Consider the following 17,490-nt stretch of genomic DNA (forward strand, 5'->3'; position numbering starts at 1 on the left):
GTTAGTCCTCTGAATTATTTAAAATTTTTAAATTTGAAGTGCAGTGAGAGAGCCTATCATTTCAATATCACATTAATATTGTAATAAGACATAGTGTGATGTTTCATTCATGTTATACAAGAACAAAATACTTCAAAGTTTGCTTAACTTTAGTTTGATTTAAAATAAGCAGAAATAATACAAAATATAAAAAAATATGAATGAAAATAATATTGTGTTTAAAAGAAGAAAAATATATTTTTGTACAATTATTTTCCAAAAATATGGAGATAAATAGGAGAAAAAATTAAATGAATAAATGACTAAAAGACAAATAAAATAATACATTTAAATAAATAAATAAATAAACTACTGAGTTTTCTGGAAACTTCTTCCTGTCACTTTACTGCCAGACACATTTTTTTGTTCATTCCATTTTCTACTTGAGTTCAACTTTAACATGCTGGCCCCACCAGTATATGTCGAACTGTTAAATGTGTCATCTTGATCTCAGATTTAGATGAAGGACGGGTCATTGACAGATGTTATTAATAGCGGTAGATCATGAGGCTTGGGAACACTCGGCTGGGTTCTGGAGGTCTCTCAAAATCTCGGTTGTCTCTTAGGATGTTTAATTGGATTCAGGTTAGGTCCCGAGGTAGAGATGTGTGCACAACCCAGTTCTGCCATGGCGTAATGTGAATCAGATTGGAAATAGATCACTGCAGCAGCGCTTGCTCTAAAAAAATTCAGAGCACAAAGTTTAGTGGAGAAAATTTTGGCTTTTTTTTATTTGAACTTTGTGTGGATGAACTTTGTGTACCTCCCATCATCAGAATCAGCAGCTCCAATTTTAATTCTCCAGTTTTGGCCTATATCTCTGTATTACCTTAGTGAGCAATATTTTAATTGTCCATTTTAGGCTTATCCTGGCTGACTCAAAAGTATAATACTGAATTTGGGAAAGCTTGGAGAAAGCTTTAGGCATTCTACAGTTTGTGTTTCTCCATATTTTTGTGATGCATTAACAATGGCTGCTGCGAGTGTGTGCTCCACAGCAAAATACCAAGGGACAGATCAAGGTGGGGTTTGGATGAAACGGCATAAAGTAACAAAATGTTGCTTTGATTGGCAAACATAAATGTAAGCGGGTGGAAGATCAAATTCATGAAACTTTTCAATGTGACATTTCACATGAAATCAAATGCTGCACTCATCAGTCGTCATGTTTAGCAGTTAAGCAGTCCTGTGTTGTTATCTTCACTAAATTTTTCACTGCACAGTAAAGAAAAAAGTTTCCTTCAATCCCCCAGGCTTTAGTCTTGGATTTGTGTTGTTCTCCGAGTCTGCGACATCATCCGAACCCCAGGAGCCTCTTGCTCAGTCTTGACGGATCCTCACTCTGCTGAAGCCCAATACTGTTCTTCATCTTGTGTTGTCACAACCCCCCTGCTACCTTGATTCACTCTTGGTCGTTGGCTAGGTTTTGGATTTATTACTTTCGAGGCCGAACAATCAGTGGACCAGGCTGTCAACATGCATTTTCACGACATCATGGGCAAAAAAGTGTGTAGTTGTAGTTTTATTTTACCCTTAAGATCAAACAGAGGCTTGGGCGACAGAGGAAGTTAAACTATGATGCTGCTGTGGCGTCAGAAACGACTATTCTAACCTTTTAAAGTTTAATTCACTTATCTGTTGCTCTAAACACACTTTGCACACACACGGCTTATTATAACAGAGGCTCAGTAACCCTTCATGTATGCTGTATGACACAGTTTCTATTGTCGCCCAAGGCTTTGTTTAAATTGACCTCTCCTTTAGGATGTCTTCAGTGCATTCGACTTTTAATCCAATTGTTTGATCCGGTTTTTAAAACCAAAGTTGATGATTTAAAAAGACATAAATTCAAAGACTAAACCGAACGTGAGCCGCCTAAAGGATTGGTCCAAACAGTTCTGTTTCTTTTGTTTCTGATATTGTGTTGGCAGGTCACTTACATGTCAACATGTTTTTATTTTCCTTTTTGAAAACTTAAAGAAAAAAGCTCAAGTCAGTGACCTCAGTTGAAGAATCTCCATACTGTGTCTGTCAGCTCTCTAAAGAACCAACGGCAGCTCTCTCTCTCTCTCTCTCTGAAACGCTGCTCAGGATGAGACTTAGATCTCACAATAATATTTGCATGTCACTTGGTAGTGTTTGTTTTTACTCAGTGGGTGTACCAGATGGCCGGGGTTTACTGTGCAAAGACACTTCGGATAGTGTCAGGTAAGCTGTCCATCCGGGAAAAACACAATAGATTCACTATAGTGTTATATGTAAGCTCACCTCCTTCCCCTCTGGCATGCACTTTACTGCTCTGTTGTGTGCGGTAGACTCGGACCACCTGGCTCATCCAGCCGAGTAAAACAAACCATTAAAAACGGTCGTACATTGAAGTACTGCTGCGTACAAATCCGGCCGTGACACTTGGGTTTTAAAGGCACTTTTAAAGCTCTCATTCATTAACGACCCCCCGTTTCCCCAATAGACCCTTCTTAATTAGCAGCTTTTAAACCTCTCTGCAGAGATACCAGTCTCCTTTCTGACCTCCACGGCAACAAATGAATCGCAGGCATAAGAAAATGATCAAAGTCAAACACAGCTTTATCCACCCAGTCAAATCATATCATTAGTCTGATTCAGTCTCAACCTTTACCTTCCTATGCTGAGAGGTCAGTCTGTGATGTTTGAGAGCTCATGGCTTTGAGCACTTATTGAGTGTTTAGACGTGTCACCTTTGGTTGTGGTGTCTCTGTTCTTCTTAGAAGAGTGAGAGTAGAAAACATAGAGATAGGAAACGAGGGGGGCAGAGAGTTAGGGAGGACCATAGACTGTATGAATATTGGACTTAGTATCCGTGACGTCACCCATCTGTTTCTGAAGCCGATCGTCGGCGGGTGGCATATTGGAAATGCTGAACTGAACCTAACTCCTGTCAAGCTAGTGTAACGTAAAGAGGCGTGCTTTGAGCCTCCTCGTTAACAGCTACAGTGTTCCTGCCTGTCAATCAAGTTAGCTGTGCCTCTCATAATGGAAGACTTGTAATCTGAATATCTTTGAAATTGCGCGTTATGAAAAATTCAACCCCCGAGTGTGCCGATTGAGAAATTAGCTATCCAGACTACACTCCTTTTTTTGTACCAGACTTTAAACATGTTTATTTCTGCTGTAAAGATCGTCTTCTTTGAATGGGTGTGTATGTGGTTTTTGGTACTTCCGGAGCCAGCCTCTAGTGGACACTCGATGAACTGCAGTTTTTAACACTTCCGCATTGGCTTCAATTCTCGCGGCCTGAGGTTGCCACTTGGGAAAGACATGCAGTAAATGGTTGAGGCTGAAATTGAACCTGCGACCTCTGCGATGAGGACTATAGCCTCTGTACATAGGATGCGCTTAGACCGCTAGGCCAATGGCGCCCCGTTTGTGACCCCTTGAAGTCTTGATACAGAGGTACCTTTTAGGCGATTTTTTTTGTGCTTGTGCATTTCATCAAGAAACTGTAAACACTGTTGAGAGAAATCATGTCAGAGCATTAGCAGCAGCTCTTAACTTGGAAATTGTAGCCCGAAAAAACAAGTCTGATGACTTACTCCTCCGTACGGACCTCCACCATTGTTGTTGACGTAGTTGATTTTGGAAGTCCCACCCCTTCTAGAGTCTGATTGGTCAGTAATCAGGAAGTGACATTGATGAGCGCGGCGGTGTTCAAAAAATTGAACAGTTTTCAACTGAGAGCGCTGAGACAGACCTCAGCAGACCCTGAGGACGCTGACTCACATTTGGTTTGAATAGAAAATAGGCGCAAAAAATGGCGTTAGTGGACACAGCATCTTATTGTAAATTTGTACAAATGCAACATTATTTTTACTAAAACTGAAACATTCCCTAATTGGTTTTGCAATATTTACTACAGAAGTAAAATATGAATCCTTACTTTAAAAAAAGGAACGTTTAAGTTAATTTTACTTCCCAAAAACGAGTGTGGTAACTTTTCTCCTTCGTACGGACCTCTGCCTTTTCTAAAGCCCCGCCCCTTCTTCATCCTGATTGGTCAGGAATTGATGAAGAAGTGACAGCGGTGTTCCAAAAGTTGCACTGAGAGCTTTGCGGCAAAAATTAGCACACGTGTTTTTGCGCCGAGGACACTGAATCGTGTTTGGTTTGAATAGAAAGTAGACGCTCCCCGCTCAGTGGACACGGCACCTTATGGTCACATGACCTCTGGCTGCAGTTGAACCAAGGACGTCAAAGTCCGCCCCTCCCTGACCTCTGGTCGTTTTATCTATAAATGAAGTCTTCCTCCAGCTGACAGGCTTCATTTTATCATATCAATCAGGTGTATTGAGTAAACCAAAGCTGTCACTGGGATCTAGATTATCTTAATCCCATTTCTTGGTGGATGATGGAGCCTTACCTGTGCACTCTCCCGTGGTAGCCGCCCCCCTCGACTCTGCCCTGGTTTCCAGCAGGAATGAAGGCTCAACTTAATCCATTGTTCTTGACTTGACATTACCTTATGCCGGGACTTGAGGGATGCTGGGAGATATACGTTACAAAATTAGAAACTGGAGCACATCAAACTGTGCAACAAATCCCAGTTCTGCTGTTGGGGACCGTACAGAAGTCATGGTATCCATCACTCGTAGCTGTGATGCCCACGGGAGAAAGTGCTCAGGTAGCTGCCAGCGGCGGCGGGGCCACTGCCGGAAACATGTGCATGTAATTAGGTCGACAGAGAAGGAAGAGGGGAGGCTGGGGAAGGTGGCAACACCTTAAAGCGAGAAGGAATTTGCGATTCGTTTTCCTGCTGCAAGGTGACCCCAATAACTCAACCCCTAAGTCTATTTCTGGTCGGCTCCCCCTTAGTCTCAGCCTGTTTCTTTGCTCTGGTTAGCTGCTGGTAGCTTTGCCTAGTTACAGGAAGTTTTGTTATTAGGGCAATGTGTTCAGATTCAACCCAAGGAGTTCAACTAATAGATGGATACGATGTCTGACGCAGGTTTCAGTGATTTGATATTTTATTGTGGGATCCAGCGTCTCAGTCTCCTGTTGATTTAAAACATTTTGCCTCATATTTGACACAGTATGAAGATTCAGTTAAGATTGACTGAAAAGACTTTTTATTTTTACTCTCTGCATGTTTATCATTTATATTCTGTTAGAACTGAGATACAATTTTCTCTCTACATCCATTTCCCCTAAAAAAACAGTTATTCCAAATACAATAAATGAGATTCTTTGTAAGCGTTAGCTGGAGAAAGGTAAGTCCTGACCTTCCATTAGATGACTTATTATAAAAAGGGCAGTTCATTCAGAAAAATGATAAAACTATGTTTCTCAGGTACATCTAAAGAGACTCTCTGGAGGTGTTACATTTGAAATAAAACTATATATTAAGTAAAGGTAAATCTCTCCCTCGTCTGTACCTGACACACATAGTTGCACAGCTACAGAGTAAGAATAACAGATGCTTAACAACAACCTTTTATTATTCGTATAAAAGAAAGAATTCAAAGTGGCCCGACATGTTGAGATAAAATGGTCAGTTTTAGGACAGCTCTGTGTAGGTGAGGGACTTCACGGCCCGTTTACTGGTGTTGCCAAATGTGTCCTCCTTGTCCTTTTGTCCAGGTGGAAGTGAAGAAGGCCGAACCTCGTGACAGCAAAGCTCCTGGCCAGCTCGGCCCTGGCCAGTGGGCGCCCAGGGGTATCTTGAGTGCAGCTAATGGTTGGACAGCACAGCCTGCCCAGGGCTGGCAACAGCCTTACGGGCCACAGGGTGAGTGGGACCGAGTCCCAGAGCTGAGCGAGGAACACGTCGTAGTGACTGTTTAAATGTGTTAAACCTGCAGCTCTTTATTAACCTCCATATCGTCTGTTTTAAAAGCTGAACATGTTATCTTGCAGCCAACAGTTTTAGCCTCTGTGTGATGTTTTTTTCTCTCTTCCTGAAGGAGTGTGGGTGTCGACTACTGGCCAACCCTTAGGTAGGTGTTTTATCTCCTCTTGAAAACACACAGAAAATATCTTCTTTTCCATTTTAGTCAATCATCTGTTTCTTTGTTGTGTTTCTGCTCCGTTACATCACTGAATTGATCATGTGCGGAGAGAGCTTCTGTGTCTTTGCTGTGCTCATCTTGAAGCTCTTGTGTCACATAAATGGGCCTGCTTCAGTGCGGCCAATAGGCTGATGACAGTTAGGAGCACGTGTTATCACTGATTCATAATGGCTGAGGCTGCTGATAATTTTCTGCTCGGGACAGATGGCCGCCTTGAATAGATTCCAGCCTCCCCCTGCTATTGGTCAGGCTCGGCTTCATATCACCACCTCCGGGTCAACCTGCATCTCCCGCTGCAGTGTCGCTCCTTCACTCTCATTCAGGCTGAGTTCGCTCTGCAGAGCATTGTGCTGCATTCATCAAGATTAGGATGTTACAGTGGATGCAAAAGATAGAGGACGTCTGTTTCTGTGCCTTCTTTTGATAAGAACGACCCGACCTAAATGATAGATCTGTTTGAGTTTGTGTACTTCAAATGTTACCAACAGTGATCAAACTCAGAGAAATCAACATTATGGTACGTTTCATTGTGTCAGGGGAAACCTGTGAGAGAGAGGAAGGAAGTTGGCAAACTGTTAGTTGGCTAACAGTTCTTACGACTAAATGTCAAACCTTGATACATTTAGTCCTGCTTCTTAAAGAAGCAACCTCAACAATCTCTCCTGATTTAAAGGTCCTGTATAATGTCATTTAAGCAACATTGCAGTTAGGTATGCACCGATCCGATCCTGGTATCGGATAGCGGCTGGATCGGACTCAAAAAGCTAGATTGGATATCAGTGACAAAGGGCCGATATATAGTGCTGATCCATATGGCAGATCTATTCATCTCAGTTCTATGAGTTCTTCTTCTTCTTCTTCTACACACGAAGAAGTTTACGTCAGCTGTAGCCGACTGCAAAGAAGGAAGAAACCTTCAATTAATGGATTCAAAGTGTGAAAACACGGACAGGTTATTGGATTTAATTGTTCCAGATCCTTGAAATTGAGGGATTCCAGCCTCTGGTTTAGCACTTGGAACCCAGGTACAGTTCACCATCAAGTCAGGAAAGCCTGAAGTTACCAAAACATGATTCTAGCCTCACATTAAGGAATAGAGATCCTTAAATCAATACCAGGATCTTATCGGCAGATACCAAAGCCCAGGTATCGATATCAGTATCGGCACCTAAAAAGTAGGATCGGTGCATCCCTAATTGCAGCCAGTGTGAATTTCATTAACGAGAATTATGACGATAAATGTTTCTCAATGACTCATTTTTTCATGAAACTATGACGAGCTAAAGTGCTTCACTGAGAACAAAAACTCTGACGAACGTATGTTTTGGTTTTGTTAACGAGACGATGACGAGACGAAAACTTTAATGGCGGACCGCCGGACATTCAAAATCCATGGGTGCTTTTGCATGTCTGCTTATGCAAATCACTCCTGTTGTTGTGTCACCAATCAATCTTTAATCCTACATCGCCAAATCCCAACAATGTTCTCCTCAGACACTTTCCAAACAGAGCAGGTCTAGACTGTACTCTATGTTCTATTATTAACAAAGACCCAACATCAAGACCGGATCAGATCCAGTCCCCTCTTACAGACAGGACTCAGTCTGATCTCATCTTAATCCACCATGAGCAGAGCACTTAGCAGCATTTAGCAAGTTACAGTGGCAAGGACAAACTTCCTTTAACAGGCAGAAACCTCCAGCAGGACCAGACTCATGTTAGACACACATCTGCTGAGACCGTGTTGGAGAGAGGGATAGAGGGAGATGAAGAGAGAGAGAGATGATAGTGGGGAGACGGATAGTAGTAGTTGTAGCAGCTGGAGTCTGGCACGTCCACAGAAGCAGAGATCCAGAGGAACCTACGAGACAAGGGAGCTCAGGGATTCCAGAAAGGTCTATGGTTAGTAACTTTAACGGGACAGGAAGAGTTAAAGTGAGAGACAGGCAGAGAGGGGAGACAAATCACTTTGTGGAAACTTCAGAAACAATGCAGACGGCTTTTCACTTCCACATTAAATCTGAAAACATGTTTCATTATATGGGACCTTTAACTGTCTTCATTGTGCTTCTTGTATCTTCAGACAGCAGGAATGACATGTTGTGTATTTAACTCATTCTGTTTATCTGTCTTATAAAATAAGTATTTTTACACAGACCTCTGTTCTGTTTTGGAGTAGGTGGATATGGACCTCCATTGACAGCCGGTCGAGGAACTCCAACACAACCTCCATCACCTTTCAACGCATTCCTGGTCACAACCCCGGCGGGCAGCTTTGCTGCACCTCAGGGCTACCCCCAGCAGGGCTACAGCACAGCACCTCAGTTTGGTCAGTAACACTGTTACACTCAATCATTACTCTTTGTGTTGATGTCAAAACAGCAGCCAGGTAATCTATCGCGTGTAAAGATAACACTGTGAGTTATATGAGGGTGAAGAGTCAGCTGTGTTGAGCATAGGGCTGGGCGATAATTCAATAACGGCAATTATCGTGATTTAATTTTTCTCGATATTGATAAACATGTAATTACACCCCCCAGTCACTTACAATGGAGGGGGCGCTAATGAGCCTTAAATGCTAGTTGCCACCCAACATTAGACAGGAGAAGGCGGGGCTTAAAGACGTTCGGAACAGAATGTTAACACAGCTGAATCAAGCGACAGCAGCTCTGAAGGAAACTTTAAACCTTACAGCTCAAAGCAGAGTCGTTAGTCTGACACTGAGTCGACTCTGAGTTAACTATTAACTTCACACACTTCATTAAATCTACTTTCAGGATGTGGGTAAAGGAAGAGCACAGAGACAACTTCTGCTGTGAACACGTTTAATGTCCACCGAGACCGTAGGACAACTGAACACTGAATAACCGTGATGCATTCACTGCACTGTGGGAAACAACAGCACTCTGCCTTTAACCCTTAGTAACCTTAAAGGGGAGATCACAACTCAAAACAATACTCTATAAACTGATACACAGAATACAGTTTGATAAATATTTGTTGTAAATTTAAATCAAATTATGGAAATAATCTCAACCTGAGAAAAATAAGAATCCACAAACTAAAACTTCACAAAAATCTCATTTTACATTAAAGACCTGCTTCCTGTTTGCACTGTCAGAAATGATGGATTCAAGAAGTTCTTCAACTTTCACTCAGGAGCAGAAATCTGACTTTAAATTAAAATGAAATAATGATATTTATCATGATAATGATCGATATCGACTGATATGAAATATTTTATCATGATAACATTTTCAATATCGCCCAGCTCTAGTTGACGACTAAAAGTATTAACTTCATGAAGTTTCTGTCTTCAGACACAGACGCCCCTCTTTAAGGTGAACATGTCTCAGTGCTGTGAGGGAGAGAAAGTTCTCACACTGACGTGTTTATTTATAACGTGATTATTGAACATGTGTCCGGGCTGATGCTGTGGTCAGGGAGGAACCTTCGTCTTATCAGAGCTGGACAGCCTCGCAGATACTCAGCTCGTCTTCTGACAAGCGGTCTCCACTTTATCTGGTAGCAGACATGAGAATGTTAAACTCAGAGGAGTTTGAGGAGAAGCTGATGGTTTAATGTGTTAGTTTTGCTTCTCTAGATGTTTTATAATTAGGGACAGCTGCAGGGAGGCTTAATGTCCCTTCTATGATAGATTAAAACTTGAAGATGATCTTTGGTCAACAGTCACAGAAATGATCATGTTACCTTCCCACAGGTTACAGTTTCGCCACACCACAGGCAGACCAGTATGCTCCACAGGTTCCTCCTCCACCCACCACTCCAGGAACCGCACCTCTGGGCTTTGCCCCCGCCACCACACCAACTCAGGACTTAAGCAAAGCTCCCACTGGACAGCCTGACTTCCCTTATAGCCAGTACGGTAAGAAACGCTTGTGCATCAAGCAGTCTGCTGCCCCTCTCTCTCCCATTTAAGTTTGATTCACCCCTCGGCCCCCGCCCATCTCCCCGGATACTTTGTTGGATGCAAACACAGCTCATTGAAGTGCATACCTACAGGCCTTACTCAAGCAGGAGCTTGGTACCATTAAGCTTGAACAGCTACACATGCATACATGCTTCTTGCAAACATGAACCCTTTCTGGCTCTGCCCTGAAGATGCTGCTCAAGTGTCCCTGACCCAGGAGTCTTCAGCAGTCATTGAGTCCCAGCTAGGCTGTGAATGGGGTTAAAGATTTGGAGGGTCTTGGTAGGTTTGGATTAGATCATCCTGCCTTGCTATGCTTTCTTTTTTTGTTTTGCATTTTGTGATTTGATTTGAAGGAAGTGAACCTTCTCCTACTTACTGTACTATAATTTGACTTGGTTCAAATATTTCTGCCTTTTTAATTACTCCCTCCTACACCTTCTCCTCTTCCTCCCTGTTGATGACTTTGCTGGCTTCTTTTCCCGGTCTTGGCACGGTCGCCGTTGAAGAGCACCAGCATGACGATAGAAATCTTATTTCTGGTATCAGGCATGCCCATCCGCCAAGTTACCTCACAGAAATGTTCAATATGTCCCATCAGATTATCCCGACGGGGCTTTGCATGATCACCTACAGAATGTGGACCTTGCTCTGTAGATACACTCACGTCTTAGTTAGAGTCCTGGGCAAGACAGCTTTTGATCAATGGATGCTTCTCTGGTCTTTGAGCTGAATTGTTAGTTTAGTTTTTCTCCTCCTGGTTCTCTCAGTCAGCGTAGAAGGGCTTCAAAATGTGACGGTCATGTTTAAGATTTGCTTTATTAATTTTGGGGAATTAAAGCATTAAGAGAGTAGTTTCTCTGGGGATGTTCTGTAAGTGCATGTTGGATTTAGAGTTTCAGATCAGTGTGAGAACAGAAATGAAGGCTGCAGCTTTTTTCTTATTTTTTGCTCCAAACCAAAATGAAGCCCCAGATTCTGTGAAAAGTAATCATCCTCTGAGGAAAAGGAACAAGCTTGGTCTTCATTCAACACTCACTCATTCAGGCACACATGCAGATAAGAGTCAGATGTTCATTCAGAAGCTACATTCAGTTTTTTTTTTGCTGGCTGGTATTTTTACTCTGACTCGGCTTACAGCTGCTTCACACTGCTGGATCCACATTGAAAGCAACCATGTGATCGCTGTCAGTCATGACAGTCGCCCATCTTGTTCAGTGTTTCCTGCTTGTGCTTATCTCCCATCCAGCTTGTTTCATTTAGTCCGCTGCCTGTTCAGGCGCCGAGTCCAGAAGTCTTTAGCGACACCACCATGTTAGGGTTTTTGTGAAATGAGCAGGAAATGTTATTGTGGGCAGAAATCAGAAACCTAGACCACTTAAATCTGGATCATAACAGACGGAGGATTTCACACTGAGTTAATGGTTGAGGTTGGACCGTGGAAACTTGGCCTGAGTAAAGATCAAACTAGTGGCAACGTGGAATTTATTTTGAAAAACTGACTCTTCTTTAATTGCAGAATAAGTTGAATCTTGTTTGATACATCATATGATAATAAATATTTCTTTGCAGTAGGGATGTAAATTTCAAGTATTTTCCAGGATCGATCTTTGGAAATGTTAACGATCAATTATCAATTAATCATTTAAAAAAACGGAGAAGTTTCCCATGTCAGAAACGATGCCAAAGGCGTTTTTTCCCCTGAATAAAATTTTCCTTCATGACACAATGTCTATAACTGACAGTGTTGAATACCTACGGATCGTATTGAGGTGTTCAAAATGTTAAACACACTGAATATCAACGTGTGGAGCAGGCTCATAATCTCTGCGGACACAGTCATAAAAGTGAAGGCTCTGACTTCAACAAGGGAACTGAACAGAAACAGATTTCAGACTCACAGTGTCCAGTTTTCTGTCTACTCGTTCTTATTGAGTAAAATAATCATGTGAACGCGGTCAGGTCTCAGCCGGGAGCGCAACCGGGTCAGAATCAGTCCGGCGGCGGAGATAAAAAAGCGCTCGTGGAGACCTGTCACTCAGCTGAGCGTCTCCGCTGTGTGCAACACCTTCAGTCAGCTGATTCACATCCAAACATGCTTTAAACTTCAAACACCTCCCTGATAGCTGAACCAAATATGAGACCACATGATGTTTGATCACTGTGATAGAGAATCAAAACAAAAAATGTGTTCCAGTAAGTTCTTAACAATCAATTAATCGTTGACATCCCTAGTTTGTAGATTAACTCCTTTAATTGGACATTAAATCTCGTCCTTTTAGTTGCAGTAATGTTTATTTTATTAATACACGTTTTTGAAATGTCAGTTGTTAAAGCATCCTTTAAATGACCTGACTCTTCAGAGGTCTCTTAAAACTAATATTTGTCTTCTGCACTAAATATTTAATCCAATGATATAAAACTGAGGGATAGTGTATAACTACCTGTTAGTCATACATTATCCCGCTTATTACCCGGCTACTAACTTAAAGGTGACATATCATGCAAAATGGACTTTTTAATGGTTCTCTACCTGAAATATGTGTCCCTGTCTACAAACCCCCCGAGAATGAAAAGAATCCATTCTGCCCCTGTTCTGATTTCTCCACCTTTCTGTAAATGTGTGTGAAACCAGCCGTTTCAGACTTCAGTGTTTTTGTTACGTAACAACAATATCCGGTCTGTCACGGAGTCAGAGCTCGGAGCTTGTTCAGCCCATAGACTGTATAAAATACAACTCAACCCCTCCTCCGTTTTTCATTCCCTGCACACATGCGTGCTAACAAGGAGCTTAGGAGGGAGGCATGCTAGTTGTAGGCTGTCTTAATAAACACAAAGGTCGCTTTTACTCCCCACGTCTGCAGATTTGAAGATCTAGTGGATGATTTTTATTTAGCATGGATAAGTGCTAGCGCTAGTTAGCATAGCCACATAGCTACATGTTCGTAGCTGTGTACCAAGACACACGTCGACATACTGATAAATAAAACAACAAGAAACACTAAATCTGTGACCAATCCTTCAGAAAGGTCCTGCTGCAGGCGCCTCTCCGTCAGGATCAGATTCTGGATCAGATTCAGAGGGTTGAAGTAACGCTATCTCTGAGCAGCCGTGTATATTCAGCCAACATGTAAACATTAGATCAACGTGCTGGAGAGCCGAGGCCACACCCACTTCCTGAGGGGGCGTGGTCAGAGAGAAAACGGAGTGTTCTGAGCAGGGCTGAAGTAGAGGGCTTTTCAGGCAGACCAAAATCTGATTTCAAAGTGTTTTTTTGAGCATGAACTTTAAAGACATGTTTTGGGGACCTCTTAGACCAATATATGTTGATGAAAAAAGCGTGATATGTCACCTTTAAAGCTAGGGTTGGTAGTCATGGAAAACTAGCAAGAATTTTAATGTAGCATTTCCTCAGGACTCCGTCTAACACTGGAGTCACTTTAACCTTACACTTATTTAAAACTGACATTATTTCACATCACAGATAGGATGATTATCTTTGTTTAAGAAACGATTTTAGTGAAATAAACAATATAAAATAAAGTAATAAGACATTATAAGGCCATTCAATTAAATACAAAAGCAGATGCAGATTTCCCTCATCCTTAAATCCTTCCTCTCTATCCCGAGCTTACACGAGTCTTATCTCACAGTCCCCTTTGTCTGGTAAAGCGTTTCTCTCTCTTTAATTGCACCTCAGCATATCATGCACATTTCACAACATTTCATGAGACCAGGCTGGCATGGTCTAAACTCAGGCGTCCTCGCAGATAGCTGACACACTCACACTCCATTTTGTTTTGACTTCCAGATGAAGCTGAGCAGTGACGCCTCTCCCAGCGTAGTGCAGACGCAGAGTACGAGTTTAAGTGTAAAGCTCTGTTAGCTCAGACGGTTGGGGGGGAAGGGGGGGAGTTTGTAAAGTAAAGTAGCAGGCCAGCAGTATCTGGGTTCAGTCAACCTGGTCTCCTCATCTCCCTGATAGGCTTGGGTAACTACCCTCAGGACCCCTCTGCCTACGGACCAACGCGTCCTTCTCACAGTTATGGTCAGGATGATCAGGGAGGATATAGTGCAGGTAGGTGCCAGCATCGTCTTCTCCAACCACCAAAGTAGCATTTGTTCAGTACTGTAGTGTTTATAGAGCTGCAACCTGGTCCCTGTCCTCTTTTCCTTTGCTCTGTCTTTCATATTTTGCATGTACATTTTGCATGTACATACAAATGACTGCATCTACTCTTGCATAGTAAAGCCCAGCCACGGACCGTCTCACAGCTGAGCGGATTTGAAAGAAATTTACATTGAAATTTGGCACCCGGAGCTCTCAGCACGCCAACGTCCTCCGTGGCTGCAGCTTTACTATACCAAGACTCACCATCATGTCCTCCTTTTGTGTCCTCTCTCTCTCTGTCTGCATCGCTTTGCTGATGATAAAAGGATGATCTAATTGTCAGAAAATGTGTTCATGGTTCAGTTGTCTCTATGCATCAGCAGTCCATTCACCCGTTGTTTTTCCCCCCATTTACTGTCTCTACATTATAGCTAAAGGGGTGAGGAAGGAAAGAAGAATTAAAGGAAGACACGATGCCAGTAAATTTCCAATTTCTCTCAGATTCTTCTGTCTGGAGGTTCTGTTGGGACCGCTCCCTGTTCTTAAGAGTTCTTCTTTTCCCTGTTCCTAAAGCACTTTGAGATCCCCAAAAGAAAAATGCTGTCCTTTCTAACTTTGCCCCCTTCTTTCTTTCTGTCTCTCTATCTTCTTATCCCTCTGTAGCAGATATTTAGAAAGACGATCAGTTCTTGCTGGATGAAACCAGGGCAGGAAAAATAGCTGAACACCAATCTGTGATTCTTTCAGTCCAAACAGCCTTTTTTTTGGCTCGATCAGTGGCTGCTGGATTTTGGGTTCCACCAGCCATTTTCAGGCAGATTAGTTTCCTTCCCTGGGAGTCACTCTGGTCCCCTCTTCTGTTTGTGGGGAGATGGTGCCATCCAGTGTCTGAATAGAAGAAAAGTGCGCATTGCACTGACGATTAGGAGAACCTTGAGATAACTTTTCCTCAATGAAGCCTGCTCGACGTGATTATTAAGTCCACCTAGGATTGTCATTTGTGTCTCAAAACACTTAAACATTGTTACCTTTAAAGTTCAGACTGAAGGGCTCATTGAGAATTTAGATCAAAAGGAAAAATCCACCATCAGAACCTCAAAGGTCGTTTTAAAACCTTACATGAATAGTAAAGAGTCAAGTTTTTCATCATCACAGGTCATTTATGTGACTTTATTCCCTCAGTTCACAGACTTTAACAAACAAAAACAACAAGAACAGGATCTGTTCAGACCCAAATACTCTCATAAAGGTTAGATGGTTCTTATATTATAATAAAAACTGGTCTTCTAGCCATCAGAATTCGTATTTCAGATGATTATTAATCAGATTCTGGAACAAAAATAACGATGTGTCTCATTTTGACTCTAATATCTGTAATCACTTGAATCACAAATGTTGAAACAGAAGTAACACTTGGATTTCTCTTTTCAGCGTTGAGGTAATTTGGTGGATTTTCCCTTTAAATGAAGTAGTGTTAATCTGGAGCGTCTCACTTTAAAGCGGTAAGGCTTCCTCCTGCTTCCTTCCTGCTCTGTCGACCCTGACATGTAAACCCTCTCCTCTCTGTCCTGCTCTCTCCTCCTCTCTGTCGTCCCTCTCAGGGTACGGGCAGGACCTGACCGCCTTCGGCCACAGCTTCGCGGACCCCAGCCAGCCGACAGCCACTTATGGGGCCCCAACAGCACAGCCCGCCGCAGCCCCCCAATCTGCCGCCACTGCGTTCGGCAGAGGGCAAAACCACAACGTACAGGGCTTCCACCCGTATCGACGCTGACCGCCACCTGGAGGCAGGGCTGCTATGTAAAGTTCAAAAACACAAAACAGAAAAAAAAAAAAAAAAAAGTCAGGGAAAATGTGTTCTTGCTAAAAAAAAAAAAGCAAAACTGGAGTTCTGGATTGTTCTACGGGAATGTTGAATGCACAGTTTGTGAAGCAGAGAGGTTTTTGGAAGCAGGGATGCCAGGAAATTCAACAGGGGTGAAAAGAAACCCAGGTTTTTTATTTTTGTTTTGCATAACTTAAGGAACATTCAGCAGAAAGAAGCTTTTATCCTCCACCCCCCCACCCCATGTTTTATAGTAGAACTTAACTACTTTGCAATAATTTTGATTGTCTGGTCAAACACTAGCACAGAGACTATATGTAAAGAGACTTGCATATAAATATGTATATTTATGGTGGACACAAATGAAAACAGGGTCTCAAGTTTCCTCAGCTTTAAATTCTAGGGAAAAATGTTTTTATTTTTCATTTGGTGAATTTTGTTTACTTTCTGAGCCTTTAAAGTTTGTTTAAAATGGAGATTATGAATATATATATTATACACAAACTGTGCAATTTTTTAAAAAGAGAATTTTGTACTATAAATGTACACTTTGCTTGTTTTTTTATTTAAAGATGTAGACTTCCCTCAGGTGGCTCTTTTGGGTGCATTTTTTGCACTTGCGCAAAAAGAAAAAAAAAGGACAAATTATTTCAAAAATAAATGTTTTAAGGATAGTGTTTGTCCTAGTTGTTTGTATTTGTGGATGTTTTTGCATTTTGTGGAACATTAGTCTACAGACCCAGAAGTGAGCTAATACACAATCAATGGGCAGCTGTCTTAATGATTGATTTAATGATCGTTATTTCTCAACAGAGGGAGAGAGAGCGAGAGGACCCAACATTGCAAATTTCAAAATATCCTACATTCTTAATAATATATAATATTTGACTTTTTAATCGGCTAAAAGATGCATTTAAAGATGTCACATTTTAAACCCAGGAGCTTTAGGAACATTTAAAAGCATAACCATTGATTAATTATTCCAAAAATGATCTTCAAACTGTGCCATGATGTGAAAATTAAGCCTTAAATCACATCACACCCATCCTTCAGAACCAAATCAACTTCAATAACCTGCTCATCACCTAAAAAAGCCCTCATTAACCTCGCCCCCTCATACCTAACCGACCTCCTCAAACGCACTCCCCATCTCGCCGCCTTAGATCATCCGATGCCAACCTCCTGCACCAAGCACCGCACCTTGGGGGACAGAGCCTTAGCCATCGCTGCCCCAACTCTCTGGAACTCCCTTCCTCCACACATCCGCAACTCTGGCTCACTACACTCATTTAAAAACCACTTAAAGACAGCGGCGGAGCCACACAGTTTGGACTTGGGTGGCCAAACTGGGGCACTGACTGTTGAAGGGGGGGCCAGGCGTGGAAAACATTAGGGGCTTACCCCAAACCTAGGAGGCTTACTTCCAATAATCACATCTACTTTCACTTCTTTTTCTAAAATAATTTAACAAATGTTACATTTAATTGTTAATTGTCTTGTCTTCCTGCAGTGGTCAGACTCTATAACCAATAATATATATAGA

The 17,490-nt window shown here is 42.0% G+C and overlaps 1 protein-coding gene across 9 annotated transcripts in view; it reads left to right on the forward strand.

The window, feature by feature from the left end:
• dazap1 (DAZ associated protein 1) overlaps nucleotides 1-16,621 on the forward strand; it is a 34,801-nt gene extending 18,180 nt beyond the window's left edge. For 2 of the 9 annotated variants that reach the window (XM_034675116.1, XM_034675106.1), the window contains exons 7-14: nucleotides 1,463-1,545; nucleotides 5,653-5,800; nucleotides 5,976-6,008; nucleotides 8,257-8,409; nucleotides 9,802-9,966; nucleotides 13,997-14,089; nucleotides 14,554-14,601; nucleotides 15,724-16,621. In XM_034675116.1, coding sequence (XP_034531007.1) covers nucleotides 1,463-1,545; nucleotides 5,653-5,800; nucleotides 5,976-6,008; nucleotides 8,257-8,409; nucleotides 9,802-9,966; nucleotides 13,997-14,089; nucleotides 14,554-14,601; nucleotides 15,724-15,896 — 896 coding nt within the window. In that variant the 3' untranslated portion in view covers nucleotides 15,897-16,621. The remainder of the gene's footprint in view (nucleotides 1-1,462; nucleotides 1,546-5,652; nucleotides 5,801-5,975; nucleotides 6,009-8,256; nucleotides 8,410-9,801; nucleotides 9,967-13,996; nucleotides 14,090-14,553; nucleotides 14,602-15,723) is intronic. The other 7 variants (XM_034675124.1, XM_034675176.1, XM_034675143.1 and 4 more) reach the window with 7 other exon arrangements.
• The last annotated feature ends 869 nt before the right edge of the window (nucleotides 16,622-17,490 follow it).

This window comes from Notolabrus celidotus, chromosome 2, assembly GCF_009762535.1.
Source record: "Notolabrus celidotus isolate fNotCel1 chromosome 2, fNotCel1.pri, whole genome shotgun sequence".
In the NCBI taxonomy this organism is placed as follows: Eukaryota; Metazoa; Chordata; class Actinopteri; order Labriformes; family Labridae; genus Notolabrus; species Notolabrus celidotus.